We start from the raw sequence: 25,193 nt of genomic DNA on the forward strand, positions 1-25,193 counted from the left end.
TTTCTTTTCCATTTTAAAAAATCCTGATGTAATTATATGTAGCATTACTTGTTTGATTAAAACCTCAATTCAGTTTAAAACATGAGTAAATCCACAAATGCACTGAGGTCCAGACTGCCAAAGCTTGAGCTCTGAGCAGTGAGCAAAAAACACCATCAGTGTGGTAACCTTTGTGAGGCAGAATGAGCCGTAGAAGTTTCCGCAGGCTGGGGAATAACAGACGCAAGTGATCACACTACGTAGATTCTACTGGCAAGGCTGAGGTCTATTAACTACAACAGTGCTTGCTTTTGAATTAATTTATTCGGAGCACCAAAAACATTTTTCCAAAGAGGGAATTACCATGCAGGATGTTAGTGTTTTTCTCCAAAGAACAATTTGTTTATTTACCACAGGATCAGTCTCTAACATTTTACCTCTTTGGACTTGCTTTAATCTTTAAGTATTAGTTACTAGTATTTTCATAAATTAAGATGACTCTGACCTCAAACAATAAAGTGATATCTTTTCTCTGGTCCTTTTAAAATTAGGAAATATGTGCTTGTTATAACAAATCCAAACAATACAGATGTTTATAAAATAAAAAGGGGAAGTATAAAATCTAAGGTGAATATTTTCTATTAATTCTCTGTACCCCAAATTCCATTTCTCTAGTGATAACTTTTATTATTTTGACGTGTAGCCTTCTTCTCCCTATATATAGACAAATACTCATGTATAATTTAAAAAGTAAAAGTCAGATTATGGAAATATATAATTGTTCTGCTTTTTTCCAACTTAGCAGTATATCATGGGCATATTTCCAATAGATTTATCTCATTCCTATTGATAGCACTATAGCATTCCATTATTTAATATACTCCTATTTATCATACACTATTAATGAATATTTAGGTTCTTTCAGATTTTACATTAGAGAGAGTGCTGCCAGAAACATCTTTGCCATCGTTCTTAACGCACCTGTGCTGGCATTTCTATAGGATTCGGGTCTAGACCGGGGATTACTGGGCACAGGACATGTGCATGTACATTTTTGGTAGATACTGAGCTTTTGCCCATTTTGTAAACAGCGCCGCAGCGGCAATCGTGGGGTTTGGGGCAGGGCCTGGAGGCTGAAGTCTAGGTCAAGGCCCAGCGTAGAGGGCCTTCCTCCACTGTTTCATGGAAGTAGTTTGACTTTGCGCATTAGGGAATCTTCTGCAGGATACACTTATTACCGCATTCAGACTGGTAACAGGTATGCCATGTGCGGAGATGAAAAGAAGAAGTTCTGGCTAGCTCGGCTTCCGTTGTCAGGACTGTGATGGCCCGAGGGGATTCTTTCAGTGAGAATGAAAACTCATACAGTTTCATTGAAGCTTCAAACAGAGCAGACAGGTCCTCTTCTGACTGAGGCCGTGGGGCAAGCTTGCTTACCCTTCCCTGAAACAGGGAACAAAAGGCGTTACCCAGGGCTTGGAAAAGACGGTTTGGAGCTACTCGGATATGTAAATTAACTTGGCCCTAAGAAACAATGACTTGATGATAGTCATATCTTTAAAATCATATTTTGGGGCTCCTGGGTGGCTCATTCGGTGAAGCATCCATCTCTTGGTTTTGGCTCAGGTTGTGGTCTCGTGGTTTCGTTGGGTTCAGGCCCTGCACTGGGCTCCGTGCGGACAGTGAGGAGCCCGCTTGGGATTCTCTCTCTCAGTCTCTCTCTCCCTGCCCCACCCTCCCTCACGCTGTCTCTGTTCCTCTCAAATAAACTTAAAAAAAAATCATATTTCTATACGAGCCGATCTCCAGTTCAGAAGTTCATTGAATGACACCTCTCCCACAAAGCTTTCAAAAGCTATTACCCTTGCCTTATGTTCTGGCGATGGCCTTCTGCCCAAAGCATAGAACCAAACCAGCCGTGGGTAGAACACTACCCGTGATGACCAAACTGCACTGGTCAGCAGCCTCTGCCAGGCAGGTTCTCTGTGCAGCGAGCGCTGTCCTAGGCACGGCATGTGCTGCCAAGGAGACTAGAACATGGTTGTCCTTGACTTCAAAGACTGTATATTTTGCAACTTGGATTTCAAGTATATCCAAAAAGATTTCATTAGGGCTTAGCTCTTAGGCTACAGGCAACAAGTGACTCCTTTTTAATATTAACTAAGGTTTTGTTTCTGCCTTCCCAAATGAATTCAGTGACCTGCTTAATTTCTCCAGTGTTACTGAACGGAGTTAGCAAGGAGCCAGCACATCCTATTGCTATATATTCCCGCATTCAGTGTCTTCTTAATCCCACTGGGACAGAGGATCAAAAGATACTAGAATGACCACCCTGTGTCCAAATTTCTGGGCCTAAATGAAATTAAGATACAGGGGTTGAGTGTCCAACTCTTGATTTTGGCTCAGCCGTGATCCCAGGGGGATGGGATCGAGCCCCTGCCAGGCTCTGCACTGAGGGTGGAGCCTGTTTGAGACTCTCTCTCCGCCCCCCCAGCCCCTCTCCCCCGTGCTTTGTCTCAGTCTCTCTAAAATGAGCATTAAAAAAATTAAGATACATGCCAGAGTTCTGGTCTCATTCTCATGGGTCTCTCAGTTTATTTTCTTTTTTTTTTAAGTTTTAAATAATTTTTTTAATGTTTTATTTATTTCTAGGAGAGAGAGAGAGAGAGACAGCGTGAGCAGGGGAGGGTCAGAGAGAGAGGGAGTGACAGACTCTGAAACAGGCTCCAGGCTCTGAGCTGGCAGTCAGCACAGAGCCCGACGCGGGGCTCGAACCCACGAACCGCGAGATCGTGACCTGAGCGAAAGTCGGACGCTTAGCCGACTAAGCCACCCAGGCGCCCCTCAGTTTCTTTTCTTTTAAGGACTTGTTTGGGAGCATAGCTGGGAGATGAGGCAGATCTGTGAGGGCGGGACTATGCTCACTCTTCCTGCTCAGTGCCGGCCAGAGTGCTTGACACACAGTACATGGGTGCCCAACAGTCATCTGACGACTTAATGAAAATGGTGGGAGAGGACACACTGACATCTCAAAATTCACATATTGAAGACCGAACGCTGACTCCTCCCGCCTCCCATTGTCTTCATCCCAGAAGCGACACCCAGTCCCTCGGGCAAAAGCCTAGGAATCCTCTGGCTTTTCTCTCCCTTCTCTACAGGTTCAATCCATCAGCAAATTTGTCTGATCTACCTCCAGAGTAAATCCCAAATCCGACCACCCCGCACCTCCTGTCCCACCACAACCCAAGTCTAAGTCCTCCTCACTCCCCCTCCAAAAGCGGTTTCCACTTCTGCTCTACTCTCGCCCCCTAGACGCCACTGTCCACACAGCGGCCAGAGTGGTGTTCTTCCCCAGTGTAAATGCTCCTGTCATTGCCTGCTTCATGCTCTCTGATGACCTCCCACTGCAGCCACAAGACGGTGGCCTCCAGTGCCGCCCTGTCCCGCCCTCATGCTCACCTCCGCTCTGACTCTTCTCCCGACGGTTCATGTCACTGAGCCCCTCCATCCCCTCGCAGCCCCACAAAATGCTCATCTTCCCGTCTTAGGGCCTTTCCCCTCTGCCTGGAATGCTTCTCCCAGGTCTTGACGTGGCTGCCTCCACTCCGACTCAGAAACCTTCCGTGACCTCCCTCTCTGAAGTTCCCCCACACCGTCCACATGAGAGCACGATCTCATTGCCCAGGTTTTCCGTATACCATTAATCATTATCGGGAACGATTCCGTTTGTATCTTATTTGGAGATGTGATTAGATGCCCACTGTCCGTCTTCTCCACCAGAATGTTAGGACCACGAGGTATGGAAGAGACTTTATTTTTCTCCTTACTGTACCCTGTTCAATGCATGGTATGTAATAGGACCTCAGTAAGTATTCGTAAGGTAAAAGGAAGATGAAAACGGGAAGCCTGTATTAAGAAAATTAACTAGGGGTGCCTTGGTGGCTCAGTTGGTTAAGCTCAGGTCATGATCTCCTGATCTGTGAAACCGAGCCCTACATCAGTCTCTGTGCTGACAGTGTGAACCTGCTTGGGATTCACACACATACTCTCTCTCAAAATAAATAAATAAACACTAAAAAAAATTAACTCAAAATAGGCCTGAATGTAGACCTAAATGTAAGAGCTAAAACTAAAACTCTTAGAAGAAAATAGGGGAAAAAAGTCACGACATTAGATTTGGCAATATTTTCCCTTGGATATGACATCAAAAGCACAGGCAATAACAAAAAGGTAACTTGGACTACATCCAAATTTAAAACTTTTATGCATCAAAAGACACTCTCGAGAGAGTTGAAAAGACAGAATGAGAAAAGTATTTGCAGATTATACATCTGATAAGGGAGTAATATCTAGAATATATAAATAATTGCTACAACTCAATAGCAGAAGACCCCGAACAACCCAACTCAAAAGTAGGCAAAAGACTTGGACAGATATTTTTTTTAGTGAAGATATGTAAATAGCCAATAAACACATGGAAAGATGCTCAAAATCTTTTTTTCAAATGTTTTATTTATTTCTGAGAGAGAGAGAGAGACTGTGTGAGCAGGGGAGGGTCAGAGAGAGAGGGAGACACAGAATTCAAAGCAGGCTCCCGGCTCCGAGCCGTCAGCACAGAGCCCGACGCGGGGCTCAAACCCACGAACGGTGAGATCATGACCTGAGCTGAAGTCGGACGCTTAACTGACCAAGCCACCCAGGCGCCCCTCAAAATCTTTAGTTATTAGCAAAATGCAATTCAAAACCGTAATGAGTTTCCACTTCGCATCCATCAGGATAGCGATACAAAAACGGAAAATAACAAATCTTGGTGAAGATGTGGAGAAATTGGAATCCTCCTGTACTGTTGACTTAACTGTTGGTGGGAATGTGTAATGGTGCAGCCTCTTTGGAAAACTGTTTGGCAGTTCCTCAGAAAGGTAAACAGAGAAGGTGCCCTATGATTCTATAACTTTCTTCCTAGGTAGACAGCCAGATGAATTGAAAGCCAGGACTAAAATACATTTGTACAACCAATGTTCATCGCAGCACTATTCACAGTAGCCTAAAGGCAGAAACAACCCAAGTGTCCATCTGCAGATGAGTGGAAAAGCAATTGGTGGTATATCCATGCAATGGAATATTACTCAGCCATAAAAAGGAGTGAAATTCTGACATTAAGGATTTATGCTAAGTGAAGACATTATACGGACACAAAAGAACAAATATTCTATGCTTCCACTTACATGAGGTACCTGCAACAGGCAAATCCATAGAGACAGAACGTGGAATAGAGGTCATCAGAGTCGGGGAAGGGGGAGTTATTGTTTACCATTAAGCAATAGAGCAGAGCTTCTGTTTGAAATGATTTAAAAGTTCTGGAAATGGATAGTAGTGATGGCTGCACAACACTAAATGTATCAATGGCACTGAACTGCACACTTAAAAACGGTTAAATTAATACATTTTATGTTAGATATATTTTACCATGGTTAAAAAGGTAATTAAAAGAAGGAAGGAAGAGGGGGCCTGGGTGCTCAGTCGGTTAAGTGTCCGACTTTGACTCAGGTCATGATCTCAGGGTTCGTGGGTTCGAGCCCCGTGTCGGGCTCTGTGCTGACAGCTCAGAGCCTGGAGCTGCTTCGGATTCTGTGTCTCCCTCTCTCTCTGCCCCTCCCCTGCTCATGCTTTGTCTCTCTCTCTCTCTCAAAAATAAATAAACATTAAAAAAATAAAAAGGAGGGAGATGGATGGGCAGATAGGAGAAGGACAGGAGACGGTCTGATGAGTGCGGGCCCTGCAGCAGATCTCCAGGGACCCTGAGGGATTTTGAGAATCCAGAGCAAGGCAGAGACTTGTTCACGGTGACCTACGTATAAGTGGGCGGCAGGGTCAAGAAGTGAAATTTAGCATTTGCTCTGGCCGATGATTATTGCCACATTAATCTGTCTGTAACAGGAGAGAATCTTATCTGGTGAGCTCAGAGTCCCTTAAAGCGACCCTGCTCATCTTTTGTGAAATAGTTCAGGATTCTCAGGAGTACTTGGAGCCAAGTGATCCGGGCTCGTCCTTCACATTTCTAAAACCCCATGCCTGGTGACATGGGGGCAAGGATGTAGTGCTTGTGATCTTTCCCTCCCATGTATCATCTATGCCATGGAAAAGTCAAACTCTCAGAATTAAGATGTGTTCAGTGCTGTTATTTATAGATGCGTGAAACCGAAGGAAAACTGATTACCATGGGCGCTGAAACAAATCCTTACTACTTTTAGCACATTCATAAAATAACATTTCGGCTGGCCCGTCTGCCAGGGAGTGGAAGTGCTCACTTTGGTAGACAGCTCTCCTCAGAAATGAAATGTTTGGATTTGAAATGTAAATGTTTTTTTCCAGAGGTTTCAGAAACCCCACTTGGAAGATTAATTTATTCTTGCCTGCTCCCCTTGCGCCTGGGAATGGCGGTTAGCAGCCTCTGCACACAGGGCTGCTGTTTGCTGCCATCAGTACGGGATGTGGTGTTTGGTCAAGAACACTGGCGTGGCTGTTCCTTCCAGAGAAAACCGATCCCTCCTTGCTGAACATAAAAGAAGCTTTATCAAACGTCGACTACAGAAATAATCTTTCTGGCAATATTCTTTGCAGCAACCAGTATATCCCTCTCACTACCTTAAATCCTGTAGATACTAATAAGTGAAGGCTAGCCTGCCACACGTGTAAAATTCTGAAGCTGCCATAGCATTCCTATAAAATGTTCACTGCTGCCAAAAATACCAAACAAAAAACCCACAGTAGTTCTTCATCTGCAAAACAGACAAGCTTATTTCTAAGATTCCTTCTAAAGTTCCATGAATCTCCCCTCCCCTCTCCAGGTATAGAACACATTGACTCAATTACATGGGCTCCAAAAGGGAACGAGTGCTACTTTATTAAAATTAACTATGTTTCTCCCAATCAGAGAAACATGATGTTAAAAAAAGAAAAGCAGAATACGTGTTGGGGCTGCTTTATGAATACAACTTGAGGAAATCCTGGCCTCCAACTGTTTGACTTGTAAAGATTCAATTTGTCTTGCATCTTTTGTGAAAGTAAGAAATTAGCTTTGTCTAGTTAAGGCTTTGCTACCTGCGATTTCCCAGTATGACATGTGCACGGAGGCATTTAATAGGATACCTGATTAACTTGCTATTTTGGTGGATGACCTCAGATGTTAGCTTCGATCTGTTGCTATCTGGAACAGCTTCTGAAAGTAAAAGACTGAGCACAGTACAATGTAAACAGGAATCACTTGCCAGTGTGCTGACGGCTGGAAGACGCATTGCCCCCGGCAATTAAATGGCCAAGAGTATCACACGGTTTCATCTGGGAATCATGGATGCCATCTCTGGAGGTTGACAGACACACATTCCCGAACAAACAGAAGTTCCCAGAACACTCCCCACCCCTCCGCCTTGCAGGATGGACACTGTCTCTGAACCACACCAGAAGAGCCAAACACCGTGTTCACACTGTGGTGACCACTTGGGCTCTGGTATCCCTGGACAGGCGTTCATGGTTTCGTGTCATTAGTTGAGTCCTATTAGGTGTAAGGAAACTTCTCAAAAAGTTACCACCATCCAGCCATTAATGTCACCTTCCCAGAGGACTTAGGACGTTGTCCCTGCGCTCACGGAACTTACCGTCCGGTAGGTTTGGGTAAAGTAACTGGGATGGTCGTGTTCTTTGGCTATTTAGTCTCTTGGACTTGTTGGTTAGAGCCAAGTGTTTGTGAGTTAGCCTAGGAGCTCAGTTACACTTCGAGATGGTTCTTTTTTTCATTCATTTGTATTTTTAGATGCAACCGAGGCTACTGGGTCTGAGTCGAAATGAAGGAAACTCCCGGCCCGTGGGCCATGTTTGGTTTGTACAGTGGGTAATATGGGGAATACAATGCAAACATCCAGATTGCTGATGTGTGTGCGTGTGCGTGTGCGTGCGCATGCGTGTGTATTTTTTTTAAACTGGAAGCTCTACCAACACTGGCACTGAATTTCTGCTTGGAGATAGTAACTTGTCGCTGAAAAGATGTTCACCCAATGAGATAGATTATGGGCTTTCCAGTTCCTGAAAGTCCCCACCGCTCGCTACTGCTTTCAATCACTTGGTTTATTGCGATGACCTCCCTCGCTCCTTCCTGCGGACATGTGAGTCTGTTAACCCAGTCCATACAAATGCCATCTTACGTGAGTGCTGAGACCTTCAACACTCTACGCAGTTGCCAAGTGGGGAAGAAGCTAGTGTGCGGCCTTTGTTTAGCCAGGATGGGATTAGGGAAAAGCACTTCTACTTGTGGAAAGCAGGAATCTGTGTGAGGTAGATGTTCCAGCTGTTAACTCTGTTTCAAAGTTAAGGATAGATCCTTCCTTGCCTTAACATTGGGCAGAATGGCCTTACCCTCATATACGTATAGTATTTAAGTGACCCACGTCTTTCCCTTTTGAGACCGGAGGACTGAGTACTCTGGGCATGGAGAGCATGGCTCATGGCTCATGGCTCTGGCTATTTTATGGTGAGTTGCAGAGGACAGAGAACAGGGTCTCGGCCTCGTAGGATCTGATGCTACAGCACAAGGGTGTCTGATCCAAACGGGAAGGGAGGCCCAATGGAGGTCTCCTATCATGAGAACCTTGGTGGGGAAACTCCACATCTGTTAATGTTTCCACCAAATAAAGGTTGGCAGCTCAGTTTAAATCCCTTGGCAACACTTAAATAAATAAGACCCAAAGTGACACAGATATGTATGCAGATGTATGCGTATAAAACGTACACTCTCCCACAGACGTTAAAAAGTGATTTTGTAATGGTATTGATTTCAGGCCATGCCTATTTTTCACAAAATAGTAGGAACTTATAACTGTTCATAGTATAAAACAATATTCGTGGCCAAAGGGAAATTTTGCCACACTTCAAGACAAATGTGGTTGTGTTTGCCTTGAGTTTTTATACGAGATCCTTTCGGTGACATCATAACAGCTCCGAGAAGCCACCGGTTCGTGGGACAATGTGCAGGCGGGGGCCGGTCCCTCCCACAGGGAAGGGCAGAGCTGCTCTCTGGCGCGGAGGCGACCCGGGTTCTCCGCTGCCCTGAGGCCCCCAAGGGCACCGTGTGCGTCCAGCAGCTTTGTGCTCCTCGGAAGGGCGTGAGGACGCCCCGCGTCCCTTACCTGGGGCAGCGTCCCCGTCACCGGTGCGGGGACATCGGCCTCGCAGTAACCGACGGCGGCCAGGCCGTCGTCCACGTCCAGCTCGAAGAGGAGCCTCCGGAGCGTGTCCGCCAGAACAGGCCCGGCGTCTGCGGCCCTGGCCGCGCAGGAGNGCCTGGCCCTCCCGCGCCCCCGGCCGCTCGCCCCTAGCGCGGTGGGCAGAGGAGGAACTGGGCCCGGAGAAGAGGCACAGGGACGAGACCGCAAACAGGCTGGTGTTTGGCTGGGGAGGAAGGAGCATTTGTTGGAGAAAACCCCGGTTATGTAACTTTCTAGGCTTGGAATTTGCTGACATCTAGAGGTACGTGTGTTCAGTGCCTTTTCTCCCGGCAACGTCTTGGGCACAGAAGACAAACCCTTTCCAAACACCTGGTGAGGCCCGCACGTGTGCAAGAGCAAAGCTCCGACGCGGAGAGGAGGAAGCTGACAAGGTGGACAGTGTGTGGCCGGCGAGGGGATGCCTCCTCCCTCCTGCTGCGAAGCTGTGTGTTTTAAAGGGCAGGGCAGGTTGCTCTAAATGAATATTACAGAACCAGTCAGGCAGATCCGAGAACATCAAGACTCTCAGAAAACACTGATTGGTATGTAGATAACAGCCGTGTCGGTGAAGGGGCAGAAGGTTGCCACGGCCTGGAAATTTGTAAGGGCAACACGTAGACACGACTAATAGTTAATATACAAAATCATAGAGACGTCAGTCTGGACGAGCCGGGGTTCTGCCCTCAGGCAGGGGAGCCGTGAGAGCTCCCAGACCCTTAGCGCTCCAGCCCCCCATCCGTTCTGGCCGAACACGTTTGCTGCCAGGACGGGAGGCACTCTCCAGAGACGCAGCACATTATTTATTACCCAAAACGCCTCATGTTGAGTCTAAGCCCACTTTCTCTGTGTCGTTCACCAGGAGCCTAGAATGAATAGTTTGCCTCCATGCTGAAGCACACCGTTAGTTTTAGCCTTTTTCTTCAACGGCAGCAAGAACTGTTTTAGTAATCCAGAAAAAAGTATAAATAGACCCGGATACAAGGCTAGTTGGGAGAGCAGCTGGATGGAAGGTAAACCTTGCCCGACAAGCCCAGTCTGTATTGCACAGTGGCAGCTGAAATTCGGATTAGGTGGAAAGGTGACCCACGATACAGGGTTTACGAGGTTTTTATGTTCCTGGGATTGCTGCCATAAAACACACCATCAAAGCCTCTAGATTTTCCTGTGAAGCATTTTAGAAAAAAAAAAAAAAAAAGAGGGTAGAAAGAAAATAAATAAATCGGTGTAAAGCTAAGAGAATCTAAGATTACATAGGGAATTAAAATAGTTAGTGGCTAAGTATGGAATAACATTAAACAAAACTTCCTGTGCAAGGAGAAAGAATCGTGGCTTCGTCCACTCTGAGCTTTGTCTACCAGAAGAATTGCTCTTCGCAGTCACATTGGTTGCCTGGAATTTTAGCTTTACATTTTCTAAGACGTTCCCATTTTCCAGACGTGTAGATGACTCTTTGGGCCCCTTCCACTTATACTGCATATTTACAGGGCATCTATCTGAGTCCCCAGAATGGCTGAAGAATAAACCCCAGTCCGAAAGGGAAAAGAAGCACGAAATCCTTGGGAAGGTGGGCGCCGTATTCGCAGCGGCGCGTGCCGGGAAATCCGGCCCCTGCACAGCGTGTCTAGCCCGGGCTTCTCTCGTTGGCATTCCAGCGCAGCGCCTGGCACTCTGCGAGAGCACACACGTCCGAGCGTGAGCGAGAAGTGGAGGGAAGCGGCACCCGTGGAAGGGATCTGTGGTCATGCCCACCTTCTTGGAAATAACCTCTCCAACGGCTGCAGCTGGAAGAGCACAATGAAGTTTTCTTTTTAGCTTTTCCCTTCCTACCCTAATCACAAGTAGGGGAAGTTAATCAAATACTCAAGGTCTACTTGAAAGAGTTCTCATCTTAGAAAAATACCAAAAATTTTTACTTAACACTCAAGCTATCCTGAGTATAATTTTATTTCTTATAAGATTCAAAAAGCACCGTGGGTGTCTTATTATAAGCATTATTTGACAGAGCAGCAAAACAGATTCTTCTTTTGAGATCTTTTTATAAAGTTTCTAGTTGTTTAGATTTATAATTGGGAATGTGCTGTTACTTCCTGATTTAGATTTATTTTATTACCTACTAAACATAGCAAAAGCCACCCATAACATTAATGGTGTATAAAGAGTTTCGCGTTTCTTGGGGATGAAAACAATAGAGGTATTATTACTACAGATTTAACATAAGCAATATTTGGTTCCATTTCATTGTTAATAGGAGCAAAATTACAGAATTTTAGTGCTAGATAGGACTTCAGGTAGGTCACTCACATTTTACTATGAACCTATTTCAAAGCAACTTTCTAGGCATTATTATCCTTTCTGGTTTATCTTCAGAAGCAATCCTATGAAATGCTCCACATATGTGGGTTACAGATTTATGAGTCATGATTCATATCCAATATTTCCGCCATTTCCAGGTGCCGTTCAGGAGACATCTGGGCTGTGAAAGTGAACACTGCTGGGGAGGTGAGGACCACAGAAAGGCCGTGAGGCTGAAGAGAAACACACTGTGGTGATCAGTGGGGCAACGTTGGTTTTCAACATGCATTTTCTAGATATTAAATTACTTTACCCTATACTCCAAGCAATCAATGGCAAATACATTAAACAACTACACTTATGGCAACTGCAAGGAATATGAAACGTGATTAAAGAGTGTATTATGTTTTTACCACCAGTGGGTGATCCACATTATAATCCTTTGCTTTGTATGTCTTCGCTAAGCCTGAAATCGGGTAAGACATTCCATGGCTAGAAAAAAAAAGAAGGCAAGTCCTTATGTTGACACATAGATATCAGGAATTCAGGTTAACAAAACAGAGATACTTTTGTGGAGAGCTCTTCATGGTCTGTTGACCATATAGTTATCTCACAAAGTTATACGTTCTGTTTTTATTGATACAACAATATATGATTATGCGTCGGACATTTCGTGTATTCATTAACAAAACCTCTGAAATGTTCGAATTCAAGTGCTCATAGAATTGTATGCCATCAAAAAGTGTTCATGCAGAGTTTGTTCCCCAAACACATTGATTAACTTGATGATCTTAAAGAAATCAAGAATTTACTTTGAAGTTTCTTTAATAAGCTTCAGGACATGCGTTTTCCATCTTGCTCTACGCTGGCGTGGCAGTGAGTTCCTGCCCAGGCTGATGATGTGGGTGGGAGCTTTAGGAGCCAAGATGTGCTGCATGAGACATTCAAGCTTGACCTGCCTGTCATCTGTCCCATCAACAATTGATATATCCTTTCAAATGTTACATACAAATAAAGTTGAATCATAAATTATTTTTGTAATTTGAAAGGTTATCAAGAAAAGGCACCATGGTTTTTATCTGTGGGTTTTTAAAATTTGTTTTAGTGAAAAAGAAACAAAACCCAAACCTCTTTATACCCTCTTGAATTCTTGGTGAACAAATAGCACAATAATATAGTTTACCAGATGACCCGGAAGGTATATACTGTGAGAAGTTAATGTATTTATAATTAAAATACTGAAAATGAAATGCTTTACAATAGTAAAATGGTCTGTACATCTTTTTATGTGGGTTATTGGATGACTTTGGCCTTAATCACCAAGAGATTTATGTTTCACAGAAAGATGAAGTATTTTGGTGAACTGTGTGATTACTTACCTAAAAAAGGTAACTCTTGCCTATTATTCTTCATGAGACAGATCAGAAGCTACTGGTTCTCTGAATTGCTGGGCACTTAGGAACGTACTTTACCTCTCTCAGGCTGCACAGTATTTGGAAATGATTGTGTAGTGTGTTTTCCTGATGTGAAAGAGTTCACGTATCTTCCAAAAGTAACTTTCTAATGATACTGAGTATCTTACCTTGATTTATTTTAACAGTTGTATATATTCTTTGTAAAAATTATGCCAGCTCAGGGCNAAAAAATTAGAATGATCCATAATCCTATTTCTTCAAGATAACCATTATAAGTTATTTCTTCTGGTCTTTTTATGCATATCTGTAATTTATGATCATATGTGCATACAGTTTTAAACATTGCTTTTGTTACTTAATATTCTTTTTAAAAATGATTACTTATTTATTTATTTGGGGTGGGAGAGACAGAAAGAGAGAGAGAGAGTTCCAAGCATGCTCTGTCAGGGAGGGCTCTATCTCATGAATCATGAGATGATGACTCAAGCCGAAATCAAGAATCAGACGCTTAACCCACTGAACCATCCAGGTGTCCCTGAATTGCACATTTTAAATGGGTGAATTTTATAGTGTATGAATTGTAGTTCCATAAGGCTGTTACAAAAATAAATAAATAAATAAATAAATAAAAATCTAGGGGGCTACCTGGCTGGCTCAATCAGTAGAGCATGTGACTCTTAATCTCAGGGTAATGAGTTTGAGCCTCACATTAGGGATAAAATTTACTTTAAAAAAGTTAAAAAAAAATCTATGACTCAACAAATTACATTTGAATTAAGAAAACATTCCGGTACCTAAGTTAAATTTCTTCTTTCTATGGCATATTTAGATCTTACCACCTGTCCTAAATTATAAACATTTTTAAGATAAAAGCAGTAGCTTAGGTGAAGAAATAAAATCTCAGATTTGCTCACCACAGACGAACACCAGCATTTCCAAAGCCAATACCAGCAAAAGCACTTGCCAAGTGCATATTAGACCTTGCTTCAAGCTCATCAGGATTTCTGACAGCCCTGTGGATGATATAAATACCTACATCAACATTGGCATTTCCCACAAAGAAAGAGCTGCCTTAGGGAAAGATCTGGGGAAAAAGATCCTACTCAGTAGGAAGAAAAATTAGGCAACTTATTCAAATGACATCTTGTCTTCTAAACGAAGACTGAAGGGAAACATATTTTCTCATCAATGCTTTTGGGCAAAGGCATAATAAATACGCTGTCAGGCTGCTCCTGTGATGAAAGTGCCAGGGGAAGCAAAGCACTGACCCCTGGACTGTGAGCTGCTCTAGGAAAGTGCCCTGAGACTCATTCTTCTTCTTCATTTGTCAATGACCTTGACGGCAGCTGTGAGTGGACTTCAAGTAAACATATACTCAGAATGCACAGGCCAGACGCTTCTCTGAGTCCCTGTTGCCCGGGGCTACCTGCAGGCTAATCGCAGCCTGTCCAGCCATCTTTTGTTTTCTGTGACACTGCCCCAAATAGAACCCTCTGGAGGCCTCTTTCAGTATCTGTGGAAACTACACATGTTATTTTAATATTTATTATCATGGAAGTGGGATGTTATTATAGGACGAGGCTTTGCTGGCTCTAGATGTCCCCAGTGCCACTTTGGAAAAGCAAATTCTCAAAAGCCCCTTTGCAGATTTGCAGATGGAGCTCAACCTTCATATACACACTTGCTTAGTGACCCTGCCCCAGGGAGGAAGCCCAAAGAGCCACCCCTTGCTTGCTTTTCCTGATTTTCCCAATTTTCCCCGGAGGAAGGGTTCCTGTTACGCGGAGTGCTACAGCCTATTCTCCTCTTTCATTTGGAACGGTTGGGCATTTGTGGCTCCTTTCCAAACCCAGGGTTAGAGCCTTCTTCCTTGTATAACGAGGTGAAATAGCAGGTGATGGGGCTTTAGCTTGTCCCCTGTGCTCTGCCGAGCCTGTCTCTGTCCCACACACTGGCTGTCATCATCTGGATCTGCACCTACCCAGTGAAACGCTGCCATGCTCCCTGGGTCTCCTGCAATGGCTGTGTCCCTTCCCTCTGCTGTCCTACAAAATGCAGTCTGAGCTCTCTGTCTAGTACAGCTTCCAGCCAGGGGCCAGAGGAAGCACCATGTTCACATCCAGGTCCAAACTGCTGTGTTCTTCCCTCCATTATGTATAAATACAAAAGTGAGTCTGATTTTGCACAGTTTCTAATGTCTCGGATCAGCTTTCATCTCTAAGTATATCTTTGCTTTCTTAGGAGCCAATCATGGATACATCATTCATAAATCTTTTGAAATAGTTTAGGAAGCTTTTTACATCTCCCGGGACAGACAACTCTACACATTTATTTTGAGTTTATATACACTCAGTCCATAGGAGTTTGCTTCATGGGTTGACTCGGCGTACCTCTGGACAGGGCCTGCTCGGCACAGCCAACACTGCCTCCCTGAGTCTCGTTACTGCTCTCGGTGTAGCCAGCTCTCAAGGCACACCTCCCTTCCCCCCAGCTTTGGTTTTGGGGCTTCGATGAATAATCCCTCCACATGCAGCCTTCATAAATCAGGGGCTCATATCTGGTCGCCTCGCCTTCGCCTTTTCAGACTGAAGGATCCGGGTTTCATCCGCCCTCATGTGCCTCCCTCCCTGCCCTTTGCTTTCTTCCAGAGCTTGCTGGTCTCTGGTGCTTCTTGATGTCCACTGAACTGATCTTTTGATGAACAGACTGGCTCAGGCTATTTCAGGACCTGGCAGGCTACATTTTATGTGAGGGCGGAATGTGGCTTTTCTGTTCTGTTTTTCTCCCCTCCTTTTTTTCCCTAAGATTTTATTTTTAACTAATCTCTACACTCACTATGGGATTCAGACTTACAACCCTGAGATCAGAAGTCACACGCTCTACTGACTGAGCCAACCAGGCACCCTTTCTTTTTGTTTCCATCTCCCCTGGGACACGTACCTCTTCAGACACTTAGCGACGATCCGTAATGCGTGGGCTGCCCAAATGTCACTGATTGGGTTGCTGCCCTGGTATGCTGGCCGATTTGAGGGGCAGGCGCTCCGCATGGGGTAACGAAGGGCAGTGTAGGACTCCAGGGCATGGCTAACAGGAAATATGGAAAACACACAGATTGAAAGCATCTTCCTCATTTCCCCCTCCATTCAGGTTACAGACTCTCTTGGATATGTTCAATACTAGTTCCACTTAGATGTGCTATGGAGTAGTGATAATCACAATATATTCCACCAGACTCTGGTCTATACTAGTCATTGCTTATTACAGAAATTGGCACAGTGAAGTTTACATTAACAGCACTGTAGTGTTTTTGGACCAGTATGTCTTACTGGATTACATATGGCTCCTTTCTAGCACAAATAAATCTTTATGATGTCAAATTTTTAAATATTTGAGTCATGAGGAAAAGCACTAAATCTAAAAGATAATTTTGTTTTAAAATAGATTTACCATTTTATCCCCTGCATTTGATCAAATACCATATTACTCAAGGAGGGTCATAGTTACACGAGCCTCCTATTAAGAGCACACTGCCGTGGTGAGAACACAGACCCCGGTCAGCTGGAAATCCTTCTCTCCACTTTCTTGGCAGGCAACATAATACAGTGAGAGAAGCAGACCGTGGACTTGGGTAGACCTGGGTCTGCCACCTCCTGCCTGTGCGAACTTTATTTGACAGATAGTAACTGATTACCTATGGTGTGACGGTCACTGTGCAAGGGGCAGGGACAGAGAAGTGAGTAAGATGGTCCATTCTTCATCAAGCTCACAGTGCAGTGGGGGAGGTGGGCATGTGAAATGGAGGGTCTCAGAAAGGATGTTTAGGCCACCCAATGGGGAAGAGCAAAGAATGGAGTGGTCAGTTGTACTTGAGGAAAGGAATGGGGAAGGTCAACACAGGCTTCATCAAGGGAAGGGTGCTGCAGTGGAACTGGGAGGTAGACTCTCCAAGCCGATAAACAGCTGAGCGTTGGGGACATTCCAGGCCCACATGTGGCCTTCAGGCAGTAGAAGTGGAGAGCCACTAACAGACCTGTCGGGTGGAAGTGTGTGTGTATGTGTGCGCATGCATGTGTACGTGTGATGGGTGTATTGCATTGTGAAAAATTGCTGAGGCCAATACGGAGGCCGGACAGAGGACGAGAGAGTGGAAGCCTGGAAGCTGATGAGGCAGGCAAGCAGCAACCGTGCAAGCAAGAGCTGGGCAGGGCTGAACCATGGCGGAAGAAGCAATGAGACTCAATGGGAGGCAGCAGACAGGGGCGAGATTCAGGTGGGATCGGTGTGGGCAACACCAGCAGTATATGGGCACGAGAAGGAGGTTCACAGCAAGTCGTGCTGCTAAGTTAAGGGACTCGGGAGGAGAGGCTGTGAGGTGCGGGTGGGGGGTTAGAGAGTTACCAGATTTCATCAAATTTAAGACGCCCTAGATTATAAGAGACACTACTTAAAGAAAGTATGTAAGAAAACCATACTGTCATGCCACGGATTTTAAGATGGGTTCTGAGTTTAGAGATGTTAGAATGTGAAAAAAAAAAAGTGCACGTGCAAGGGGATGAAACAGGCGGCTCAGGACGTGCTGAGCGTGAAGTGTTCGCGCGGCTCCGTGAAGCCGCTGGAGGGAGCGCTGATCCGGGACCCACGAGCGCATCGCCGCGGCCGTGTACNCCCGTCCTGCATAGGCCCTGTGTTTTCATCTAGGAAACGGGACAGTGAGAACCGAAGGGGGGGCTGTCGTGGGACGTCAGCCACCGAAGGCTTAGCAAGTGCATCCGGCAGGAAGGCGGGGTCCGTGTCGTCCGCGGACGCGGGAGCTGGGAGACCTCCAGACGGGCGCCCACCAAAGCACGTCGAGGCCGGGGCTGGCGACCACCCGGGCAGGCACGCGCAGGTGTGCGGACGCCCGGCCAGCCCCAGCGTGGGTCTGAGGGCTCGGGAAGCAATACCTAAGCCAGGGGTTTTCAATAGAGGCTATAGGTGTGGACACCATTTTTAAAAATTCGGGTAGCAATTCTTAAAAAATTAAAAATATGAGATGAGATTCATTCTCCTGAAGGGAGGCAGCAAAAGCAGTGGAAAGAGATTTGGAGTCAGAAACCTGGGTTTTCCGGTGAAATCTGAAGCTCCTTCTGGTTTGAAAGAGTCAAGGGTGTGCCTCCCTTCCCAGCTCTGGGTTGAATGATGTCACTGGCCATGGTGGGAATATTATACATCAAAGAAACTGGCCAGTACCGAAAATCAGTGCGTACTTGCTGATTAAATTCCAGAGAGCTGGTTTACTAGCACCCCACCACCGGTTTCGGTCATCATTCTGCAACTTACCATGTATCTTTGGACAAGTCATTTAGTCTGAATTCTTTGTTAGATTAGATCGTGGCAGTGTAGGGCTTCTATCCTTCATAGCTATTGCAAGGATCCCATTAGAAAATAGTATGTAAAAGTCTTAGAAAACCTGTAAGGTAGAAATTAAGTATTGGCTACTAGTATCTTTAATAATGTCAAAGGATAATGTAATTTAATTTTAAAAAGAGAAGGTACTGTAAATGTGCAGTCTAATATCAATTTATTCTGCTACAAAGGCCTGGGACCTCTGGACCTTATAGGCGCGATGGGAATGTTTTGTTACTTTCATTGGGGTAGTGGTTACATGGGTGTGTCTATTTGTCAAAACTGATCAAACTGACACTTAACATGTATGCATTTTATTATACAAAAATTGTATCTCAGTGAAATTGATTTAAAATATAGAAAAGATGTCCAAGAAAGGGAATAATCATTTACCACTGACATGCAGTTACTTAAGCTGGGCCAAAAAGCGGCCAGTCAAGATTATGGCATTTCAATATACTTTTGTAAGTAGTTCTCAGAAGGAAGTATGTTAGACTGTTTCATATTTTATCTGTATTTGGAAAAAGAAAGAAGATGTGTAGGGGCGCCTGCGTGGCTCAGTTGGCTGAAACGTCCTACTTCAGCTCAGGTCATGATCTCATGGTTCGTAGGTTCGAGCCCTGCAATGGGCTTCTGTTGTAAGCAGAGAGCCTACTTCAGATCCTCTGTCCCCCCTCTCTCTGTCCCTTCTCTCCTCACTCTCTTTCTCTCAAAATTAAAATAAAAAATAAAAGATAAAGAAAATAAATGCATATATATACACACATAACCCTTTCCTTAACTCTGTGACTCCTTGATTTTTAAACGTTAAGATTAAAGAAAAGAAGGTGGGGTTGAAAGGTAAGACGGAGAATTTAAAAAAAAGTTTATGGGCAAATTTCTTACCAGTTTTTACTTTCAAGTGTTCATAGTCAAAGACGGCAACTCCTGTAGTTTCGCTCCCAGTTCCTGAGGTGGTTGGGACTTGGACAAAATAATATTATTTTAAATAACGCATCTAAATAAAGGTCAGTGGAGATACTTAATTCAGCCTTGGGAAGCAAGGAGCCAAGTTAGAGAAGGAAGCTTTGCTGTCCCTGTTGCTCACCTGATGTGTGTGTCTGTATTAACAAGCATGCATGCTTTACATGTAGAAGGGTACCTGCATTAACGTGCGTGCAAATAGCATGCCTGTCAGCATTAACATGCATGTTTAATATGTGGATGTGATGGCAGTGTCTGCATTAATATGCACAGATTTAACATGCATGGTGTCCATGTCTGCATAACATGTAGGCATCACTAACGTGAACTGCCCTTTGATGAGTATGTGTGGTACTTGTATCTGTATTAACACACATGTATGAAATCAGCGCCTGTGCTGACACGTACGTATGCCCAACATGTACGTACGGCATCCATTGTCTGTATTAACATGTGTGTATATTTAACCTGTATGTGTGATATCTGTTTCTGTGTAAACAGCTAGGAACTCTGGGAACTCGAGCAACTGAGCTGTAGCAGCTGCAGCCGGGTACTCAGACACAAGCTGCTCAGCACCTCCGGGTAGAAAACTCCTATTCGCTTTCTCTAAAAGACATCTTTATTCCCTCTTGGCAGCAAGCACAGTAATGCTCTGCCTTCGCTGGGCTCCGTGGTTTTGCAGTTCTGTCAAGTTTCTAAACTTTACTAATCACCCCTCTGTGTGATGCTGACACATTTTCACCAGAGGGTTCCATTTTCCAGACATCAATTATGTTGCTCCCTGCTGATTGCTCATTCATGTCAAAGCAGTTCATCTGCCTTCAACTTAACTCCTGTACCATCACAAGGCCCATTCACAGTGGGGGCAGACGGGGGTGGGGGGGAGGGTGGTGAAGAGAAAGGACAGTGCTTTAGACAGATATTTTCCAGGTACCAGTTAGTGCATTTTAACTATAAAACTTTACACAGTAATATGCTAACAGCCATAAAATGGGAGAGAAGAAAAGACCAAGGTCTGTGTGGGGCAGACAAGCTATTCTGATTTGGACTTGCTTGTCTGTCCCCAGGACGGCCACAGAGCAGATGTCGCCCAGAGTGACGCAGCCATGCTGGCCACATGTCCCAGGTCAGAGACAAAGCCCCAGGTCAGCTGAAGAGGCATTGTGTGGAAGAAAGGGTTGAGTCAACACCAGAAAAATAATAGCGAATGTTCCCCCCACAGCGGCTGGCAGGATGGGACAAAGCAGAGGGCGGTTTAGAAGACACCCTTGCCAATAGAGGGATCTGATAATGTAGAAACGTTAACCTTCCCTCCTCCTCCGTACAGTGACTTCCTAGCATAAATCTGCCAGCCCTCCTACACTGACCCAAACTGTCTCTATGTGCACAATACTGAAGATAAGAATTTTAAATGTAAATGGATTGATATCCGTCTGCTCTCCAAACAATGTACTACACTGAAGTGAAGAAATCAGAAAGTTTTGGAAACATACCTTAAAATTCCTGGCTTCTAGCTTTCCTACAGCCTTTTGCCAACTGCAAAATAAAACAGACAAACAGACAATCTTTACCTGCAGCCAGAGGCTTCAGAGGCACAGATACAGGCTTTCCCATCCCAACGGGGGCATTGACATAATCTAGGAAATCAGACTGCGGGCTGGAGGCATACAGGTTAGCAGCTTTATGGGTGTCCCTGGTGGAGCCGCCCCCGACAGCAACGTAGGCATCAAAGGCTCCCTTTGTGGCAAACCCAATAGCTTCCATGAAGCTTGGAGAAGGGAAGATAAAAGCCACTATGTCATATTTTCGGAATGTTTCGGCATATTTTCGGCAGTTCGGAAACAAACTGCCACGCCACTAAACACGGTTTGGGGCAAACTTGAAGCAGCAACGGTGTGTCCTGGGTTCTACATAAAGTCAAGGACAACCACGAAATAATACCTTCTGTCAGTTGGTTCTCCTCTCACGTTATCATACACCTTAAAATTTATGCCCTTCTTCACTAGGGAATCCATAACTGTCTGTACAGGAGGGAGCTGCGAGAGGTTCTCGTCTGTCATCAAGCAAACATTTTTAGCACTCGTGTTTCGTAGGTCCTACGATGACGAAAATAATTTGTGAGTTAGGCTGATTGCCCTGGAACTGTAACAGACAGTTGCTCTCTCTCCGGCAAACTCAACATTGCACGTTTTTCAACACGAAGGACACAATTGTTGGCAACTTGCTCTTGTTGTAAAAGACACAGAACACGTATGGGAGAAGGCTAGGGTCCGTAAGCACTGGCCGTTCCCACTTCCTTTGCCACTCCTGTTCCGTATCTAATATTTGACACGGCCATCTGGAAAGAAAAAAAGAGGTAGGTATCGCGTGTGTTAGAGAACTGGCCATTTCATCCTAAAAACCTCTGAATGAAATGCATGGTTCCTTATCGTGTAGAGAATAAAGTCTATATTTCTTAGGATGGCCTTCATTATAACTTACGGCTGCTGAACCAGGAGGGGACAGGGATGTAAAGAAGTAACCATGTAATTGCAGTGCGATAATTCATCAGAATTCACTGCTCCTTTGTTTTTGCTTCAAAAGATTACTTGGTTCTCTTTTGGGATTGTTATAAAACTGAAGAAGATGTAACATACAACATATATAAGTTAGAGAGTTTGTAGAACTGGGAATTTGTCCTGTTAAAAAAAATTTTTTGGGGGGGCGCCTGGGTGGCTTAGTCGGTTAAGCATCCGGCTTTCACTTAGGTCATGATCTCGCGGTTCGTGGGTTCGAGCCCCGCGTCGGGCTCTGTGCTGACTGCCAGCTCAGAGCCTGGNTAAATAAAAAAATATTAAAAAAATTTTTTTTTATGTTTATTATTTATTTAGAGAGCATGAGCATGAGCAGGGGAGGGGCAGAGAAGAAGGAGGTAAGAATCCCAAGCAGGCACCGTGCTATCAGCACAGAGCCTCACAAACCGAGAGATCATGACCTGAGCGGAAATTAGGAACCAGATGCTTAACTGATTGAGCCACCCAGGCGCCCTGGGAATTTGTCCTATTTTGATGGCTGAACAAAAGACAGTATTCTAGACATTACTCATGTTATCAGAAGATTTGTATTCCATTACCCCAACAAAGTAGTTTGCTAAATAGGGTCTGATCAAGTAATGGGATTAGGGAACATCAATTAATAGCAATGAGATAATAACACATTAACAAAATACTGCAGTACTTTTTTCAAGTCATTCCTGAAAGAAAAAATGGACTGATTACATTTACCTCAAAGGCATAATCTGTTGTTTTCCCAGAAGGTGCAAGTCCAGGAGCTAGAAATGTAGAAAACAGCATCAGTGTAGGCCTCAGAAACAAAGCAAAAATGTTGTTATTTGATAGTAAACTGGTATTTCAGCAGTGAACACAAGCATCTCCCTTAAGAAGCCTTACCTAGAGCACATTTTCAGGTTTCATATAAAATTGAAATTAAAACCTGCATTTTAAGAGACCATAATGCTAACTTGATGCTGATTGTGTGAAAATAGTTATTTAAAATATTTTCTTCACTGAAGGTAAAATATTCTTTGAAACAACGTATAAAAACCCTCTAGAAAAGAAAAACTCTCTAGACGCTAGAGTTGGGTGACTGTTAGAGAACAACTATTAGTAAATTCAATAATAATTAGAGTCTCGCTCATGCTTCTTGTAACAGCCGTGACCACTTGTTCGAATTAAAATTTTTTCCATGGAAAAAGTGATCACCCCTGTAAGATATTTACATTTTTTCAAGTTAAGGCATGTAAAACTTTTAGTTTTCTTTGTGAAACTTCATAATTTTTTATAAACTGATAGATATTTCTTTATAATGTATCAGGTTTGGGTTATGGCAGAAATGATTTCCTGTTGCATTAGAACCCGAAGGCTCCACTTAATGAGTTTTACTCTTGTTTTAATCCACTTATTTTTGTCACTCCTGGGTAGGCATAAGATTGAAAAACAAATCTGCACAACAATTTCACTACTTTTTTTTTTTTTTTTTTTNTCTTGAGAACAAGGGTATCCTTAATTAAAATTCAAATTTCTTAGATCCTCATCAACTTTAAAGAAATAACCTATTACTCTTGCTACTGAAGTTTAGAAAAAGACCTAAATCGAATCCTAGAAAACAGTGAGGTTATCTTTCTTTAAATGATTGATTTTACTCTCCCAAATAGGAAACTATTAATTCTTTATTGAAATCGACTAAGAATTGGAAAGCACCAGCTTGAAGACAAAATTCTGCGCATGTCCACGAGGACCTAAAAGGCTGGGCACGCTTCCCCTAGTCCACGGTCCTTGTCGAGGTCCCTGTGGGCAACGCCGGTGTCAGAAAAAAGCCCTCAGTTAGTGGGTCTCCCTGCCCTGCTCCCCAACAGCCTTCTCGGCGGGCTCTGCTTAGCGCCCTGTGAGGGCAGGCCCTCTCCTTTCCATTCTCAGGGGCGCCCTTTCGATTTGACCTTTCCTTCCACGAGGTGAAATTAGTTTTGGGGTCAGTAATTCACGGGCTGCCGTTCTGAGGATCCCTGAGGCTACAGTGAGCTTCCTGCTGTTCTGTGGACAATGGAGTTGGTAAGGATTAAGCCAGTTTGTGGGAACTGAAAACTTTAGTCATTATTTTTAATTATTAAGAAATAGAATGTTAGTTTTAACCGAATGATAGAAACAAGTGTTTTCCTTCTAGGAACTGCTTTGTTCTGTGGCCTCTTTCTTTTTTGAGATAACTTCAAACCTTCCAAAGATTTCATCTTAATTCTGTTTGATTGACTCAGACAATATTAAAATCTTATCTTGAAGAAAAGCTTTTCTCTTATACAAATCTTATTTGTAGCTTTGGCGAAGAACTCTATTTGGAATAGGAAAAACAGCATGAATAGTATTAAATATATACTTAAGCCAAACATATAATTGGTAGCATGCATTCAGCTACCATCATATAATTGGAACTACATAAGACCACGGCACGTGAAAAGGCAGCCATTTCAACTTTCTTCTCATATCCCTTGATTTTCTTGATTTATCCTCTGCCCAAATGTAATATGAGTGTCAAAGGGTGGGGGTTGGGGGGAATTGGAAATGTCGGCCAGTTTGAAAACACAAAATATATGATTGCCTTGGGAGTAAGTATGAGAATGAGTAGGGCACTGGCATCTAGGGAAAAGAAAAAAAAGTGAAAGTAGAAAGCCAAGAGAAGAAGCTTTAATGTAACCCCACTACATTCTAGTCTTTAAAGAAAATTTTTTAAACGTTTATGTATTTTTGAGAGACAGCGAGACAGAGCACGAGTGGGGGAGGGGCAGAGAGAGAGGGAGGCACGGAGCGGGAAGCAGGCTCCAGGGCCACGCGGGGCTTGAACTCACAGACCGCGAGTTCAGGACGTGAGCCGAAGTCGGGCGCTTCGCCGACCGGGCCGCCCGGGTGCCCGCACATTCTAGTCTTAAGACGCTGTCAACACAGTGGCTGTTGGCAAACACCACGTAGCAAAACCCAGACATCGTCGCGGACAAAAAAGCCGACTCAGGGTTTTTCCGTTGCTGCAGGATTGTTCTTTCGAGGGTTCGAAGTGTTACTTGATAAGTGTGTGCGGGGAGCTGAGCTACGCCCTCCGGAGACCCGAGTCCGTCTGAGATGGGGTCTCGGCGCTCTGCGAGTCCCAGCTCTTTACCAGCTTAGGTGCTCTCATCAAACGGACCACTGCAGGCAGTTGGGTGGGCGGGCTACTGCCGGCGCCTCCCCTCCCGCCCCCCTGCCCCCGGGGACTCGAACCTGTATCTCCCCATTGGCTTCGGTGGGTTTAAGTTTCCCGCGGCCGGCTCTGCGCCGGGCCCGGGAGAGGCCCTCGCTTGCCTGCGGGCCGGCGGTCACCACCCCAGGCCTCCACCAGGTCC

General features: G+C 44.4%; 1 protein-coding gene across 1 annotated transcript in view; it reads right to left on the reverse strand.

The window, feature by feature from the left end:
* Positions 1 to 308: 308 nt before the first annotated feature.
* The window catches only part of ADHFE1 (alcohol dehydrogenase iron containing 1), a 30,626-nt gene continuing 5,741 nt past the window's right edge, over positions 309 to 25,193 (reverse strand). The window contains 14 exon segments of the mRNA XM_077751795.1: positions 309 to 1,422; positions 9,159 to 9,301; positions 11,650 to 11,761; positions 11,942 to 12,020; positions 13,858 to 13,956; positions 15,884 to 16,027; positions 17,782 to 17,830; positions 17,833 to 17,886; positions 19,214 to 19,291; positions 20,863 to 21,059; positions 21,233 to 21,387; positions 21,576 to 21,629; positions 22,555 to 22,601; positions 24,419 to 24,456. Coding sequence (XP_077607921.1) covers positions 1,186 to 1,422; positions 9,159 to 9,301; positions 11,650 to 11,761; positions 11,942 to 12,020; positions 13,858 to 13,956; positions 15,884 to 16,027; positions 17,782 to 17,830; positions 17,833 to 17,886; positions 19,214 to 19,291; positions 20,863 to 21,059; positions 21,233 to 21,387; positions 21,576 to 21,629; positions 22,555 to 22,601; positions 24,419 to 24,456 — 1,486 coding nt within the window. The 3' untranslated portion in view covers positions 309 to 1,185.

The sequence above is a fragment of the Crocuta crocuta genome, unplaced genomic scaffold (genome assembly GCF_008692635.1).
Source record: "Crocuta crocuta isolate KB4526 unplaced genomic scaffold, BGI_CrCroc_1.0 scaffold20, whole genome shotgun sequence".
Taxonomy (NCBI): domain Eukaryota; kingdom Metazoa; phylum Chordata; class Mammalia; order Carnivora; family Hyaenidae; genus Crocuta; species Crocuta crocuta.